Source organism: Python bivittatus, unplaced genomic scaffold (genome assembly GCF_059951505.1).
Source record: "Python bivittatus isolate LINGU-HERP-01145 unplaced genomic scaffold, Pbiv_v1 ctg000480_np1212, whole genome shotgun sequence".
Classification (NCBI taxonomy): domain Eukaryota; kingdom Metazoa; phylum Chordata; class Lepidosauria; order Squamata; family Pythonidae; genus Python; species Python bivittatus.
In genome coordinates, this window is record NW_028277075.1 from 52365230 (window position 1) to 52381863 (window position 16634).

Here is a 16634-nt window from a genome sequence, read left to right on the forward strand (position 1 = left end):
CTGACTGTAGATATTGATTGACCTCTGTAACTCCTCAGTGTATGCAAAATATATTGGTTTTTTTGTTGTTTTTTTAATTTCCAGACAATGTTAAGCCAAGATCAGATGCTGAACAACGATCAATTTTTAACATCAACTTTTGAGGACTGGAGATGAAGATGCCACAGGAATAACAACACTAAGTCCTTTCTTTTATTATGAGAGAAAACTCATGCAGGCTGGGTGCTATACCTAGAAATGTATCATCTTCTTTGCCACTAAAATATGTGAAAGTTCAGTGCTCTTTTAAAAGACGACACACAGGTAAATTCCATGGTCCAGATAGTTAAAACATGCATTCAAAGAACTATGCAATTTTTCTAGAAATTTGGAAATCAAGGGTCTATTGTTACCTATTTTAATCAACATGAGTAATTTAATAGTGATCCATTTTTTCTATATTTTCTAATTCTAAGATTTGGTTATGGTGCAAAGTAATGGAACTGGAGTAGATCCCAAAGTTGTAGCTACTATTTATCATCTGTGTCATTTGTGCAATGATTTATATTGAATCTGAACTAGTTTATGGTACTGAAAAAGTGATTCCTTTATGTATTAAATGTGTTCATTGTTTCAAAAGATAGTCATGATCAAGATGACCATAACTCCTGATGACTACATAGATGCAACTGTGCAGCTACCTTTGAAGGAGTGTGGAAGTCATTTACCATTACCTTTTTCTGCACTGTTTTTAAACTTTCCAGGCTAGTCTACAACCTTAGTATTCCCTGGTATTCTCCCATTCAAGAACTAACCAGGTCTGGTCCTGCTTGGCTTTTGAAGCTGGACTTTAACCAGATGCTACCACCAACTGATACACTCACTGTTTTCTTGACCACTTTTACTGTAGTCTCAATGAGTATCAATCACTGAGTACTGGAAGCTTCATCAATATTTGATGAACAAATCATTCCTATCCTCTATGCAATTATTCTTGTCTTCCTTCCATCTTGCTAATTTTGAACTATACATGCTGCGTACAAGTACCCTTGTTACAGGGCTAAGTAGTGACAGGTTAACAAAAACTTACATTAGTTATTTGTATAACATTTCATTGTTCTAGTGTGGCAGAGACTATGAAGGAGCTAGAGGTGATTGTGCTTTGTTCAAGGATTTAAGTGTGCCTATTAATTCATGCAACACCAAAAATGTGTCTTAACTACATTGCAACATATTCTACATTTTGTTTGACTTACAAATTCAAAGGAAGCACACATAGCAGCATATTGGTGTAGGCTTTCATGGCATCAATGAAGCAGTGGTGAGATTTTGGGCTGAATGGCCACAGTGTAGGCCACGGCCATTCGGCCAGAAAGCCGATCGCTACTCCACACATAACAGCCTTGCATATCAGTTTATTTTTGCCCTAATCACCGGAAAGCTAAAAACTCTTTGGAATATTCTATCAAGTGAAATTAATGGGAAGTATGAAAACAATGACGGGACCAAACAAATGCCCACAAGCTGGACTTCTTGCTCTGCCATTCTACTTATTTTCCAGTGCAGGAAATTCTTAAAGGCATCTTCCAACTATCACATTTTAATGATACTTTAAGTTACAAAAATTGAGAGAAAAATTCAGTTTGATAGAAAAGAACTAACCTCTTCAGACTTTCCAGTTCTCAGTACAAAAAAACAGACTTTCAAAATGTATAGCTAAATACCAAGATTTTGTTAAAATTTATGGCAACTTTGGGGGGGGGGGATTGGTAGTTACATCTAATCTACCAAAATCTCCCTAATACTCTTTTGATTTGGAGTATCCAAGTTCACCTTCATCTTTATTCCGGGGGGGTGGGGAGATTAGTAATATTTCAGTGGCGTGCAAGAACAGAAGGTTTCCACATCAGGGCAATATTGTCAATAATAAGAATCTGGCATGTTATTCTTTCTTAACTCTAACAGCAGTGCTCTATTGTCTGCTTCAGTTTCCTCTTGAAATGAGGTATTCTTGGGCACACCTCAACTCTATTCTGTTTCAAAACTGGTTTGGGTAGCCATCAGCAACTCTCTGAATATTTTTCTGTGGAAATCTTTGCTGATCTGTCTTAAGAGGCTTGTAGCCTGTTCTGTGATGCAACCTTGATCATCTAAATGTTCTTATACAAGTGTGCCACCTACTGGTGGCAAAATTCCTTGTTTGCAAAATACATTCCCGATACAAGTTGTTGCTAACAAAAGCACAATTTTTAGTATATTCTTCCTGCAGAAGTATTCAACCTGAAGATACCACCAAATTCATACTGTGCTCCCAGCCCACCTTTCACAGTTAAGTAACAGGGCTTTGAATGTTATAGTCGATGGTAACTTGCAGAGACTTGGCTCAATACCCATCCAGAAGCTGTCCCTTTCAGACTTATGAGTCTTTTGAACATATTTTTATTTGTTGTATAATTCTGGATTTAAAATATTGCATGTTCAAACATGTCAAGCTTTAATGTACAAAATTTTTAGAAAAGCAACTGTTGTATTACAAGCATGTGTACAGGTGTTCCCGGGAAGTGACACATGAGTGATGAAGCATATTTGGGCTACCAATTGAATCAAAGTATCTCACTCACATCAGTAAATGGCAGGATTTTGATTTCTCTGCTGCAGAGTGAATATTTTGAACCCAAATGAGATATAAAGTTCTGCATGAGAACAATATTTAAAATATTTATAATTTCCTTGCTTGTCTTCATTATTACCCAAATATCATTAAATTTTTCTGTGGAAAATGCTTAAGCTCCAAATACTGTCACACGTGATTAGGTGATGTCAATCTTAGTAGTATTTATAGCTATTAAGTTGGTCTGTATGAGGCACATTTCTCTCCAATAGCTTGGTGTGAAGTTTATGAAAGGAAATAGTGCTATAGTTGCATGGTTATTCTAAATATTGCACATGCAAACTGCATACTTGATTCAGAAGAGAAACATTTTGGTGGAAGATTAGATGACTCTCTTACATGGCCACCATCTTTCCTACAAGAAACAGCAAGCTAAATGCATCCCTGCTTCTCTCCCATCAGAGACTACCCAATAAAGAACTTCATGACTAGGATTTTGTCAGATCAAGGAAGGTGAGGAGCATCTTTTCTCTCTAGGAATGGCTTGGTGTGCCGATGGCTTTGTGAAATTCAGCTGGAGTCATAACATTTGGGGAAGGAGAACTGGATTTAAATTGGCTATTGTAGACAAGAACCGCCATCAGATTTTTTTTGGTCATATTTTAAATAAAACAGAACTTGACTTTTTAATTATACATTTAAAAAACTGCATGTTGTAGATTTTCCTTCATATTGGCAAGAAACTAAAGTCAGCTTCAGCAACTGTGGCCAGAAGAAGCTCCAAAGGATACCAAAAGGGGCTTCAGAGGTTACAGGAAGCTACAGGATCCCTACTTCTGTCCATTGCAACTAATCCATAGCCAACTTTGTTTCAAAAGCAGTTCATGCTTTATACACTAATAAAAATTGCAACAAGAAAATCACATGGAAATACAGAGCCCACAAAATGTATCAACATTTTATTTAAGCAAAAAGGTTCATAACATTTTATTAAGGCTGTGCCAAGCATTAGAAAGGGGTACTTTGCCAAATGCATTAGTGTGAGAAAAGTGTCCTCAGCACAGTTCCTCTCAAGTGTTTCCCCAGCCATCTCTGGCATGTGTGTTCTTGCACAGACAACGCTTTCTCTGGGACTGCCAGCCAATCAAAGCAGTTGTACGTGCACAAAACACATGCGCACATTTGGGAAAATTCTTCAAGTTAGCTGTAGTGACCCTGGTTGTTTTAATGCTTCAAGGAGGAACACTTGGCTTACATCAACCCACTTTGTAAAGTGTACCCTCAAATGTTTTGCATAATCGTAGTATCTATGACATTTGCTAAATGAATTAACTTCAAGTTCAGTAAGCAAATACGCTTTCTTTTGAATATCCCAGAAACTCAAGGTTGGGCTGACAGGCAAACTGAATCATGGGTGGAGGTCCACACATAAGAATCAACGTGTCTCCGCAAGGGGGAGGAAGATGGTCCTTTATCATGTCTGCAGTAACAAAGCCAGAACTATACTTCCATCCTGCAATAAAAATAAAGGAGAAAGCTTCATGGCTATGTTTAACAAACCAGAAAATACCAGCTATGCATTACAGTATTTATATGTGTAAATAGAAGATAGTACTGCATGGACTCATGGTGCTGTCACCTAGAAGGGCTCCTCCGTTCATTTCAAAGGGGGGTTCAATCTAACCAAACTTGATTCCATTTAATCTGAATGTTATATTTACATAGTAAATGATTATTCTCTGTATATATTTAGTAATTTCCTCATACCATACTGAAAACCTGACAGCATCTTTTGGAGATACCCCAGGAAACACATGTGGCCAAGATTGTGTACCTCTGCTTCATAGCAACATTAGCATACCTTCGAAGACAGAATCGTAACCTTAACCTGTTACTGACTTGTACACACATAATGGCTACTATTACTACAACTAAAAAGACTGCATTATAAACTGATGGTTTCCCACTGTGCATCTTATGCTACTCTTCACCTTCCCGCATTAAAAAATATTTATCGCTAATCATGATAGGCAATCCATTACTTAGAAATGACAGTATACCTCTCAAGTAATTTTTTATAAAGGCTTAATATCTGATATTGTATTACTTAAATGACAATGGAAAGGTGCTTGAAGTACATCATAGTAATAATTTCAGTCAGGAAAGGCAATTAATTCAAAAATTCAACTCTAGTTTGGTAAAAGTGGTGCATCACATCAAGACAAATTTCTCACATGACTGCAATAGAGATACACACTATTCTTAAATTGGTTGTATACCAGAAGAGTTCATTTAGCCTTTGAGCAATAACAGCTTACCTTGAGGCGGTCTGTCCAAAGTATACCACAATTTAAACTGGTCTGCATGGTTTGCAGCTACATCTTCAAGCTCTGGTCTCAGTAATATGTCTTGTTCTGTCTGCCAACCAAAAGTCAAATATCCATTCATAATTGAGTATGTAGGCTGACACAGCCTATTGTTAGTTTATCTTTTGACCTAGGACTCTTAACTTATTTTATATGTTCTTTCTTTTCTCTGGTATTCATCTGTACCCTTTGCTGTGAAAGGCTGGACGCCATATCCCTTAGTACAGCAGCCTACACAACCTTGCCTAGAAATGAGTTACTCCCAAGTAGACTGGCTTACTTCATGGGCAGTGTGGTTAACGTTAGATGTTAGCAATTCTGCAGAACCAGAAAACTACCATCACCACCAGGGATTTCATTTACAGTATCTGGCACAAGGTCTTATGCTGCTTCTATCAATTAAACATGCAATTTAGCATTGAGGAGGAGGAGGAGGAGAAAGAGGAGGAACAGCAGCAGCAGCTTTACTTGGAACAGCTTACATCCTGCAACGATGCCTTTAACACCATCAAACAACATCTGCCTATCCCAGGTGCTTGAGAAGGACTCAATAAGTGGATAAAAATGCCAAATCCAGTCTAAACTTCTGGCTGACTGTGCGACCAACCATAACAACATAGTAACAATAATCCCTTTCCATTGAACACATGGGGGTAAGAGGAATTAATCTACATCAGCACCTGATTTGGCATATCTCAGTCTTAAACTAGAGGCACATAAGAAGGTGAGGAGGCTACTCCTTCCACAATTCTTCCTAGCCACCTCGCCACTCTCACACACACCTTTTTGAAGTCAAAAGCAGCCAACTTTCCATGGGAGCCAGAAAGAGTATTTTTGATGTTTAATGTTCTCCACAGAGGAAGAGCTGTGAGCAAACCCTTCTCATACTCAGTTGGGAGGATGGCACAGATGTCCAAGCAACTGCTGGCGGCCCAGTTGCTTTTATAGTGATTGCACAAAAAGGAAAAGCAAATAAACATAAGTCAACCAACCTGATTAGCAAAAAGGAGATAACATTTTGTTTTATCGGTAGGGTCCCTTGTGATGTGGCGGATCAGCTGAAGCATTGGAGTAATTCCTATCAAAGCCAAGATTTAGAATGAGATGATGTTTTTCCATAACCCAAAAGCAAAGACATAACGTTTTGATATTACCCCCATCCTTGTCAACTGTAAAACTAGGTGTGCATTTGTGTGAGCATGAAAGGACTGCAAGGTACAACAAATGTGTGCTTTTTAATAGTCAGAATAGGTGATTTAATTCTCCAGAATAAATTTCTAAGATGAGAGGGAGAGATGATAGATAAACCAATAATTCCTGAGATTCAAGAATGTTATTAAATACTTTCTCCAAGAGGATATCGCTGTTTTCAGTCACTGGGAAGTGCTCCTTTTTTTATATTAAATTATTCAGTTCTGCAATATTTATTTAACTTTACATTCAGCTTCGGAGCTACAGGTAGGATTCATGGCTAATGACACAATATTAAATTATATTCAAATGTAAAAGAGGATCAATAGAAAAGTGATTTTAAGGATCTCAAAGAATGCCTAGGCTCATAATAGAAATGTGGCTTTTCAATAGCCTATGTGCCAAATTGTCTAGAACTTTATGTCATAATCAGCACTCTGAACTGGGCACAAAGACAGCTTATTAAGCAGTATTCTGGACCAGGTTAAGTTCTCAAACACTTTTAAAGACAATTCCACATATGATTGTCTAAATCAGAAGCAAATTAAGGTGTATGTCAGATCTGCTACACCCTGCTAAGTCCTGATCAGGTCTTCTGTGTGTACTCTTTTGTAGTAAAGAGGAGAATAATACATATTAGTTAGCTAAGGGTCTTTTAGAGATACATCAAAATCAGGAAGTTCATTTTTTAACATTTATTCAAACCCCTCTATTCCCAAAACAAGGAATACCTACCTGTTCCCCCAGCAATCATCCCGAGGTGCTTAACAGACTTTATCCTCGCTTCAGACTTTTTATCCAATTTGATAGCAAATTTACCTGTGTAAAATTACAAGCATCAATTCAAACAAAATTGAACCAATACAAAGCTCTGAATCACAGTTGTATACACTACTGTTTGTTAAATCTGCAATATTATGTCAATTTCTGAGAGTGAAAACCTGTACGCTAAAGGCCATCCTTCACATAAGCAGACTTAGGCTAGATGTATATTTGGAACTAGCTTAATGGCTTGCTGAATAAGCCACAGATGCCTGAGCTCACATAAGACTAAACACTAATCCAAAAGAGTATAATCTGAATCTCCAGAGTGGTTTACAGCTCCTGGAAGCTTTGATGTGACCCTTGAAACAATGCTACTAGATCTAAGCTGGAAACATCTGAACCACCTTTAGATGGCAGCACAGAGTAATAATGTTCTGTAACTCTTTGCTGCCATCTAATGGTGGTTTACATTTCTGCAGCTCAGATCTGATAGCTGGACCTGAGACCTCCAGAAGCTGTTCCCAAAATACCACGTTTAGTGTAACAAAAAGGGAATTTTATTAAATTGGGTGGTAATCATATTAATCACATTTAATTTCCATTTAATATAAATGAAATCAGTTTTATACTGCCCCCATCCACTATGTTGTTTAAAGGCCAAATGCAGCTCTTGGCCTAAAAAAGTTACATGCTCCTGTCATAAACTATAGTTGTACCCCATAGGTGGCTTCACAAAACACACTAAGCCACAAACAAGCAAACCAACCAAGTACCAGTTTAACACAAAGTGTATACTCTGTAACATGTTTCTGTCTAGAGAGAGATAAGCTGAATTTGGATTGTAGAAGATTTTTTTTCTCTGCCCTCTCCTTACAACTACAGTTACCTGCAGACAGACTTCAAGTCTATTCTCAGAACAACAGCCACCCATAATAACATGACTAGGGTTAATATGACAAACATGTCAGTGGGGCCGTCTTGCACAAGATTTGGGTTCATACAAGATATCTCTGGATTCAAGCTGCTGGACACTGCTACACAAATTATGCAATATATGATGAAAAATACAAAGTACAATCCACCGTGGCCTACTCTTTACTTGGGAAAGTATGATTCTATTGTAGCTCAGTTTGAGCAGGAAAGCATTGCCAAAGTTGTGAAACTATCCCCAGGAATAGCAACTACATGTAATTATTTCAATTATTTTTCTTGATTAACTATGTATATGTAAAAGGTGGTATTCATTAACAGCTGGGGGGGAAGAGAATATGCTAAAGTTGGAGATGCTCTTAGTAAAATACCTAAGATGCATTCCAAATTCCCCTGGGGATCATTGTAGCTCAAATGGCTGTGAAGCACACACAGACAACCCTAAATCAACTACACGGGCAAAAGACCTAAGACACGTTCCACTTGTGACAGGTTATCTCTCTCATCATCTTCCTATCGCTTTTATTTATTCAAATGCAACTGACCACATCCATTAGCCATTTTATACATCTTGGGACTTTAAAATGAAATAGTACCTGATCCTTTGTATACCAGAAGCCCATTAGGCCCTCTGAAATCAATGGTATTACCAATCTTCATGTTGTCTAAGTACTGGGACATCTTTCCACCTTCAGGAAATTTGGGGTGAACATTTTTGTGGTAAACCTAGAAAGAATACACATATATGCAATAATTGTACCATTTTACATTCAGGTGACGGTGGTCTGCCCTGGGGAAAAAAAACCCTATTCTCTATTGTTACCTAAGCCATGAATTAGAACCCAGAAAAAACTTGTTTCTCACGTTTATGCTCCGTAAAACAAATTCACTGCAGTGCTGAGGGCAAATAATTTCATCCTCAATATGGTTACAAGAGTATTAACCAAGACTATTATTTTTAGCCAATTACGTATTTTTTACCCTATTTTGTAGGCCCTGTTTATAATATACTTGTTTTAAAGCCCAAAATTGTTTGGGAGCAAATTGCCTAAAACACCCCCTTCTCCATACACATCTAGCTAAACTATAAGTTGGTCTTTAGAGGTCCTTCGGTCACTGCATAATAGCAAGGCATAGAAAGCTCTAATGAGAAGCCCTTTTCAGTTGTAGAACAGTTTCCCCAGAGAAATTCACCTGAAGACACATGAACAATCTTTTCATAGCAGCGAAAGAACTTTTTAATTAACCTTTTGAAGAACACGTACTCCACCCTCAGCATCTTTCTGTATAACCCTGTTTTAAGTATAATTGTTTTATACTGTAGTGGATTTTAACGTTAGATTTGTTTTGTGAGTTCTCAGAGAATGTGTGTCTCAGGGCAGCGACATAAATATGGCAAATAAAAATAAATAACCCCCAAAACATTATCAAGATTACTTCAGAGTAATTTTGAATAAACTGTTTACTTAACTCTGGGTGGTATTATTTCTTCATTATACATATAGGCAGGACCAAACAGGGTGTGGGTAAGAAGGACTATTCACCCTGGGCCTTAATCTCAAATTTCAGATATGTAATATTTAAAAAATACTCAATTTCTGTCACACTCTGTCTTTTGATACTTAGTCTGTCAACATGCATCATCATTTTTTACTTTTATTATGGACAAGAGATTCAAATCAGGACTCCCCAGATTTTTGAGAAGTCCAGCATCTATAGTACATAGGCACATTGGTTTTGTTAAAAAAGTTAACAGAATTAAATAAGCTGTAGAGAAATAGATTTTTCATCATTTACCCACGGTCCTTCTCAGTCTGACTCAATGCTTTATCCCCAGAACAACTCTGCCCGGTTCTCCAACCATATATTCAAAGATAATTTCTAGATACAAATTAGAGTGTACTGTTTTTTGTTTGTTTCTTAATTTGACTTATTGATCTTCAGTTTCATATTATGTAACTGGAGTATTAGGGTACAATTTATTTGAGCAATGTAGCAATTAAAACAGACTATGTTACCTGGTCAAAACAGCTTAAACCTACCTTTATTATTAAATCAACATAGCCTTTCACTTCATCACTAGAAACTGGAGTGTAAGCCCGAATCACAAGGTTACCATCAACTTTGGCAGAGAGGTATATATGTTGGCCTAGAGAAAAATAGTGACCATTCCATTCTAAAGTTTATTATGGCATTAAAGAAGAAAGCAAAGAATTTGGGATACATTTCCAAACTTGATGACATCTGCAAAATTGGTTGGGAGCACAATTCTTCTCACCCCCAAACAGAAATGTCAGCTCTTATATATTTATTTAAGAAAGAAGGAGAATCTCCTGTACTTGTGAAGATAAGCATGAAAATCCTGGGTGGGAGGAAGAAGTAAGTTCCAACTATGTGATAAGAAAATAATATCTGGAAATATCCAAATCCCTGTGAACTGAAGACCCTGCAGGGGTGTGGCCTGTCCCAAGTGTAACTTGTGAAAAAAGTAGAACCAAACCAAACATGACATTAACTACATGACTGCAGTTATGAGCAAGTGTTAATTAACTATGGCAGCCTGAATGGTATTAGAACTATTGTGTTCAGGACGAGGGCTTAACTCGTCTCTCCCCCTGATTCCACCTCCTCTCTCAAGGCATCAGTTTGGCAGATACAGGGAACAGATTAATGAATATCTTGAAAGCATTGCATCACAGCAGCATGCCTGCTGTAATAAAATACACATGCAGCTGCAATCAAGCAATTAAACGCATACCTACTTTGGGCTGTTTCTGCCTTTTGCAAAAGTTAAGTATGACTCTACACCCTTAAGCCCATCTAGAGTGGACTAAGGAAAGATAAACGGAAGGAAGGCAACCTTATGCCTTCTCACCCCCAATATTTGGGTCTGCAATTCAAAATACCTTGATGACACTAGAATGCCTACCACTAAAATACAGCTAAAAGCAATCACTGTCAAAGCTACACAATACAAATGCTAGGATTCCTTCTAATATGGAGTTCTTGGAGATCTATCGCTTGTGCTAAGACATCTACATAGGTTCCTAACCTGTTTCTGGCCCAAAATCTATCCTTGAAGCCAGATGCAGCCAAAGGAACGAGCACTAGTAAGTCCTTGTCATCTATGTCCTCACCATCCATGAGTCATGCAGCGCCTGGAAAAGCTATGACTGACAGCTACTTTAAAGCTGAAAACTTTTATTCTTCCTGGGTTTTAATGAGAGATGAGTTTTAAATATGTGCCAGCTTCCTGCTGTAGTTTCACGCCTATTCCATCTGTGTTTTACTTTATTATTTTACTTTGCAATCCCTATTATTATATACTGAAGGGCAGTATATAAACACCTGCAATAAAAGAACTTGCTAATAAGGCAAGTCAGACTGTGGGAGGTAAGCAAGTCATCTAACAAAGAATGGACAGAAATCTGGGCACAATATATTATACTGTAAGAAAGACAGGGTCACATATATCCCTCACTGAATGTGAGTGACAGAGCCATAGGAAAAGATGCCTGTTTGAGCATGTTCAGACACTAATGCAATACAGCTGGACCATTATCAGCCATGCCCTACCCATATTTCCCAGAACTGCAAGCTGTTCTGCAGCAGAATCCTAGGCACATGTAATTAAAAATAAAGCCAGCTCTGTTCCATACGATTTATCCAGGAAAACTGGCCCAGGATTGCAACTTTGATTGCTTTCCCTACAGTGTGATTGAGTTCCAACCTAAGCATGTCTTAGGCCTAAGAGAGACCACCCAGCTAAGAGAGTTGTTGAATGAAGCAGTAAGTGGGTTGCTCCACCATGAGAAAGGACTGCCCGTCTGAAGGGTGATCATCACATTCATTCCATTCATTTAACCGTGTGCCCCAAACTGACCCAGCTGTGCAGAGAACAGGGAGCCACTCTGCTACTCAGTATGATATAGAGTGACTTCATAAGATATTGTGGATTAACTTTCAGGCCTCTGCATCAACTGAGCATTATTAACTTGGTCTACTACTAGCTTAACCTATAATGCTGACCTATACCTTTGAAAAGCAGACTGTTATCTCTAAGAGTCCTTACACACTGTAGTATTTATTCTACAACTGCTCAATATTCAAATCATTTATGATTTCAAGGAAATAACTAATAAAAGATTTTGTGCAGCACTGAAAAAATAACAGCTTCAATGTCAAACAAGCTTCACTAGAAGGGCTTTTCAGAGATTTTGGGGCATGGGCACCAATGAAAGGGCTCTGCACCAGGAACTAAGGCCATACTTACCTATAGGCAAGCCCAAGATATGTTTTGGTGACGGAAGTGCAAATCGAAATCTCCTGGTATCATGGCTGATATCCTGTGAAAATGCAATCAGGTGAAGAACATTGGGTAATAAAGCATCACAAAAATGATGAAAAAGGTGAAGTCTGAGCTGCTCAAGCCATGCTGCAAGGTAGAAGACAGCAGCTGTCCAGTGTCCCCACGAAGGAGGTAATATGGAGAAAGGGTGCCTGGCACAGCCTCAGCTTCTCCCCCAAAGCGTTGGCTTGTGTGCCTTCTGATTCTGCTTCCCCTGAACCAGCTAGTTTGCTTGCCCAGCAATGACATGGAGAACCACAGCTGGAACTGCCAGAGGTGCTGCTGGGATAGACATTGAGGTCAATGGGAAACACAGAACTAAAGAAATATTCCAAAAATTTATATACTTTTTATGTTTTATTATTTAATTATTTCAGCATCCCCTTATCACTCTCAAAAGTGCCCCAGTTTGGATGATATGGTCACCAGCCAACAGGAAACACAGCTGGTTGCCACAGCAGGAATATGATGTGTATATTGAGTAATGCTACCCAATATATTTCATATAAAATTTTCAGTTTCAATTCAGTTTTAATATTTGTTGCCTTTTGTGTGGGAATGAATGTGGCCCCCCAGTTAGCACATTTTATGTAATGTGGCCCCCATATCATTTAAGTTTGAGATCATCCTTTGAGGATGATCTTTCCTTCCTTTTTATGCCTCTATTAGACCAGGGCACAACCCCACACAACCCAGTTGTGGGTTGGGAAAATCATGTAAACTCTAGAGCACAGGCTAGAACTTCAGGTGGTATCTACTCTGTTTCTGCTGCAGTAAGTGAGAGGTGCCGTTACTAAACATTATGCAATGTTCCAATAGCAGAATTGCCGAATAACCTGGCACACTTATGGCCTTGGAAGAATGGGGAAATACTTCTAAGCCAATTTTACAAGATCAAATGTTAATGTTCCCAAGGAGACACAGTTCTGTATCAGAGCACACACTTTCTGTGCAAAGGGCCTCAGGTTCAACCCCTGCAATCTCTCATTTAGAAAATATATATCCAACCTGGGACATGGCTGTCAATCAGAGTGTTATATGGCATCTTCATACATTCAAGCCAAAAAAGAACTAAAAGCTCACCTCTTTCTCTATCAAACACAATGGATACTTGACACTTGGATTCTGCAAGGTAACTGGATCTTTCTTCTTCTGAGTTCCATATTTTTTATAGAGGTAATACAGGATAGGTGGCAGAGTTGCAGCCACAGCAAGCATGATGGAACTAGTCTAAAAGAAAAGAAAAGAAAAGAAAAGAAAAGAAAAGCAGAGGCGTACAAAAAGAATGAAAACGTAGTTTTATGTGTTACAACCTTAAGTCTCCACTGCAAAGCTGTGTTCCTTCATAACCAGTTTATCATAGAATTGATCATCTCTAGGTCTACTGAGTAGGATCTGGATCCTGCATGTGGCATTCAGAGGCAATGTTATGCACGCTAACCCAGTTCTTAGCACCTGCAGAGCTCCCTAACCCATCTAACTTCTTAAAGATTCATATACTTTTTTAAAAAAATTAATGGGAAGCTATTATGCCGTAAAGCAAAGCACCCGTTTCAAGAATAACCAGTATTTCCACAATGCCTGTGGGCACCCAAAAACATTCTTAGAAAACGAATTGGTGTATGGCTGCTGCCCAGGTTTTTACTCATCTGATCTGGATGTTTGGTGACTTGCTCTCAAAATCTCAAGTGTCCTCACTAAAAAGACCAGTGACCCATGAAATAGGATATCCCTGAGAGAGAGCAACTTGTCTAAAACTCATGGAAGCTGCTTCATGACTAAGGAAAGATTTGAGCCTTCAGTTTATCAAAGGCAAGGGGAGAATGAATTATTAACTATCTGTGACTCAAAAAGCATTATTCTAACCCCCACCTATCACTTTTCTTAGGACATGTCTTAGTGCTGATATACACAGCTATGTAAACAGGTTAGTTCAGGTTTCCAGCTTTTCAGAGAGTTGGAGCAGATATGGGTTGCACTTTTTAATTTACCACTATGTGCCAACTTTAATGTTTGTGACCATGCTGGATAAAGTAATACATCAACTGCATTATTTCAGATCATCAGAAGAGAGATAAAAGAAGAAATTATAAAAGTTGGGGGGGATGTTGATGTTGGCAACCATATCCCCCCAAAAACAAAAAATTATGGGGTTGGGAGGAGCCTCTTAGGCCATGAAGTCAAAACCTCGGCTCAATGCTGGAATCCAGATTTAAAGTATCTGGGCTGCCTATCCAATGGGGAGATAGAGAAGTCCTCCACCGTTGTGACATTGCTGTTATTGTCAGAAAACTTCTCCAAAGAAGCGGCCTGAATCTGCCTTCCTGGAACTGTTAATAAGGCCATTATTCTACCGCAGCGTTTCTCAACTTTGGCAAGGTTAAGGTGGGTGGACTTCAACTCCCAGAATTCCTCAGCTGGCTGAGGAATTCTGGGAGTTGAAGTCCACCCATCTTAAACTCGCCACGGTTGAGAAACACTGTCCTACAGTATATCCTACACATGAGGTCTTCAGGTGACGTTTCTTCTGTTATTTGAAAAGAAAACCTGCTGAAATGATAGTAAGCGGCAGATGAGATCGATCTTTTTGCCACTCCTGTACAAACCTGGTTTGGATGAAAGAGCATTACCGTACAGTACTGTACCTTCACGAACCGGCAGCGAATTCCCGGGACATACCCTACGCTTTCTTCGTAAGCCCCGTCAGAATCCATATCCCCACCGCGTCCCGCTACCCCTTACTGTGCATGCGGGCGCGTGGGCGCCGGGGGAGAGGAAGCGGGGTCGCGCCTCTCGGCGTTGCGCGGCCGCGAAGAACTCGGCTTGGCTGGGTGGAAACTGCAGAGAGGTGCTTCTTCGAGTCGAAGGGAGCCTCGGCGTTTCGCTTCTCTCCCTCCAGCCAACGCTCGCTTCGGGTTTGCTTACCGAGTAGTCCACCTCCATGTCTTGGGGCGGCAGTTCCTCCGCAGGCAAGAACGGGGGGGTGAAAAGCAGAAGGAGCTCCGCGGGTTCCTCTCTCCCTCTTCCCTGCTCTGGAGACCTGGCCGCCTCTCCCCACGAGCTCACGCCTCCCGCAGCCTCGCCTGCTCGAAAGGACAAAGGACGCCTCTGGCGCTGGCCCGGGTCCCGCGTTTGCGACACCCGCCCGTTCGTGGCTTCCTCAGGCCGCGCACCTGTTATGCAAAGGCGAGGATGATGCCAGAGGTGGGCACCCGTTGGGCGGCTGGTGGGGGGGGGGCGCCCTTGTTGGTAGCCCCGAGGTTTTACTGTGCGGTGTCTCAGTATGATGAAAAATTATGCCACTAATTTTCAGCGAGAGCGGCCAGAGGAGACTCCGGTGGGCGACAAAGAAAGCCTCAGGTTGCCCGTTGTCGCTCCATAACGTCTTAATTTAGGCAGAAGACCCACGGAACTCGATTACCTGGAGGCAGCTGTGGGTTGCCTTTTAATGTATGATTCTGTGGGATTTCTTAGGCTGTCTGCTTTCAGAGGCTCTTCGGTGCCAATTGGACAAAGCAATGATCTTAGAAATGTGTGCCTTACATCATTCTTGGATGTAAAGTTGTGAATAGAAAGTCGGGGTGTAAATCCAATAAATACATACATAAACTGAGTTTATTTCACATTTTAAAAGATAGATGGATGCTTGGGGGTGCATTGGGGTCTTGGGCCAGTAGAAAGAGTGGAAGGGTTGGGCAGCACGTGGCCAACCTTGGCTGATCTTGAAAAAGCTAAGCACTGTTAGACTTTACTGTAATCAGTACTTGAATGAGAGATCATTGGAAAAACCCATGGCTGTGGAGACAGCAGGAATTACAGTATTTTAAAAATCTCGGGAGGTTATACCATTTCTGCATTATTGCCAATAGATGCATCCATGGAGTCAAGCTCAACTTGGGGGAGTCTTTGTGTTTTTATGCACAGATTTGCATTATGGTTCATAGATCTTGGTCTTGAGCATTCTGTTGAAGATATCACATATTTGTTCTTAAAATGGTTTGTCCCAGCCTAGAAAAACAACATTTAAAATTACCCGACAGGTTTAGGTACCTGTACTAAATGGGTTTGAAGATGAATTCCTTTCTACCACTACATAAATTACCTAATTTAAGTTTGACTGATACTGAAACTTTAAAAAACTACTTGAAATTTTCTTAGGGCTTTCAGAATATGAATTCTGCTTTCTGCAGTTCCCTTCTGTTCTCCATCTATCAAGGGATATACGTCCATTCTTAGGGTAGACATAGCTGGGACGTTAATGGCCACAATTTGTATTCTTGAAAATAGATTATTCCAAAATTATTCCTCTTCTTCCCCCCCCCCCCAACAAGCTTTAAGAATCCCCAGTTACAGCCTGGCAACCCAATGTGTATTCCTGGAAGTTGTTCCAATCCAGTTGAGATTAAACTTGATCTGGCTTGGCTTGAATGCCAGCTTCCCCCCC

General features: G+C 39.7%; 2 protein-coding genes across 13 annotated transcripts in view; one reads left to right on the forward strand and one right to left on the reverse strand.

Moving 5' to 3' along the window:
- Window positions 1-2697, forward strand: part of PPFIBP2 (PPFIB scaffold protein 2) — a 134979-nt gene extending 132282 nt beyond the window's left edge. For all 12 annotated transcript variants that reach the window (XM_088145880.1, XM_088145882.1, XM_088145883.1 and 9 more), the window contains one exon: window positions 85-2697. In XM_088145880.1, coding sequence (XP_088002006.1) covers window positions 85-156 — 72 coding nt within the window. In that variant the 3' untranslated portion in view covers window positions 157-2697. The remainder of the gene's footprint in view (window positions 1-84) is intronic.
- Window positions 2698-3534: 837 nt separating this feature from the next.
- CYB5R2 (cytochrome b5 reductase 2) lies at window positions 3535-15250 on the reverse strand. The gene is made up of 9 exons (XM_007427435.4): window positions 15116-15250; window positions 13274-13420; window positions 12116-12188; window positions 9885-9991; window positions 8439-8568; window positions 6883-6966; window positions 5949-6034; window positions 4909-5008; window positions 3535-4103 (listed from the first exon to the last, which is right to left on the reverse strand). Exons 1-9 carry the CDS (start codon window positions 15131-15133, stop codon window positions 3931-3933), a joined length of 918 nt encoding a protein of 305 aa, XP_007427497.1. The 5' UTR covers window positions 15134-15250; the 3' UTR covers window positions 3535-3930.
- Between the last annotated feature and the right edge of the window lie 1384 nt (window positions 15251-16634).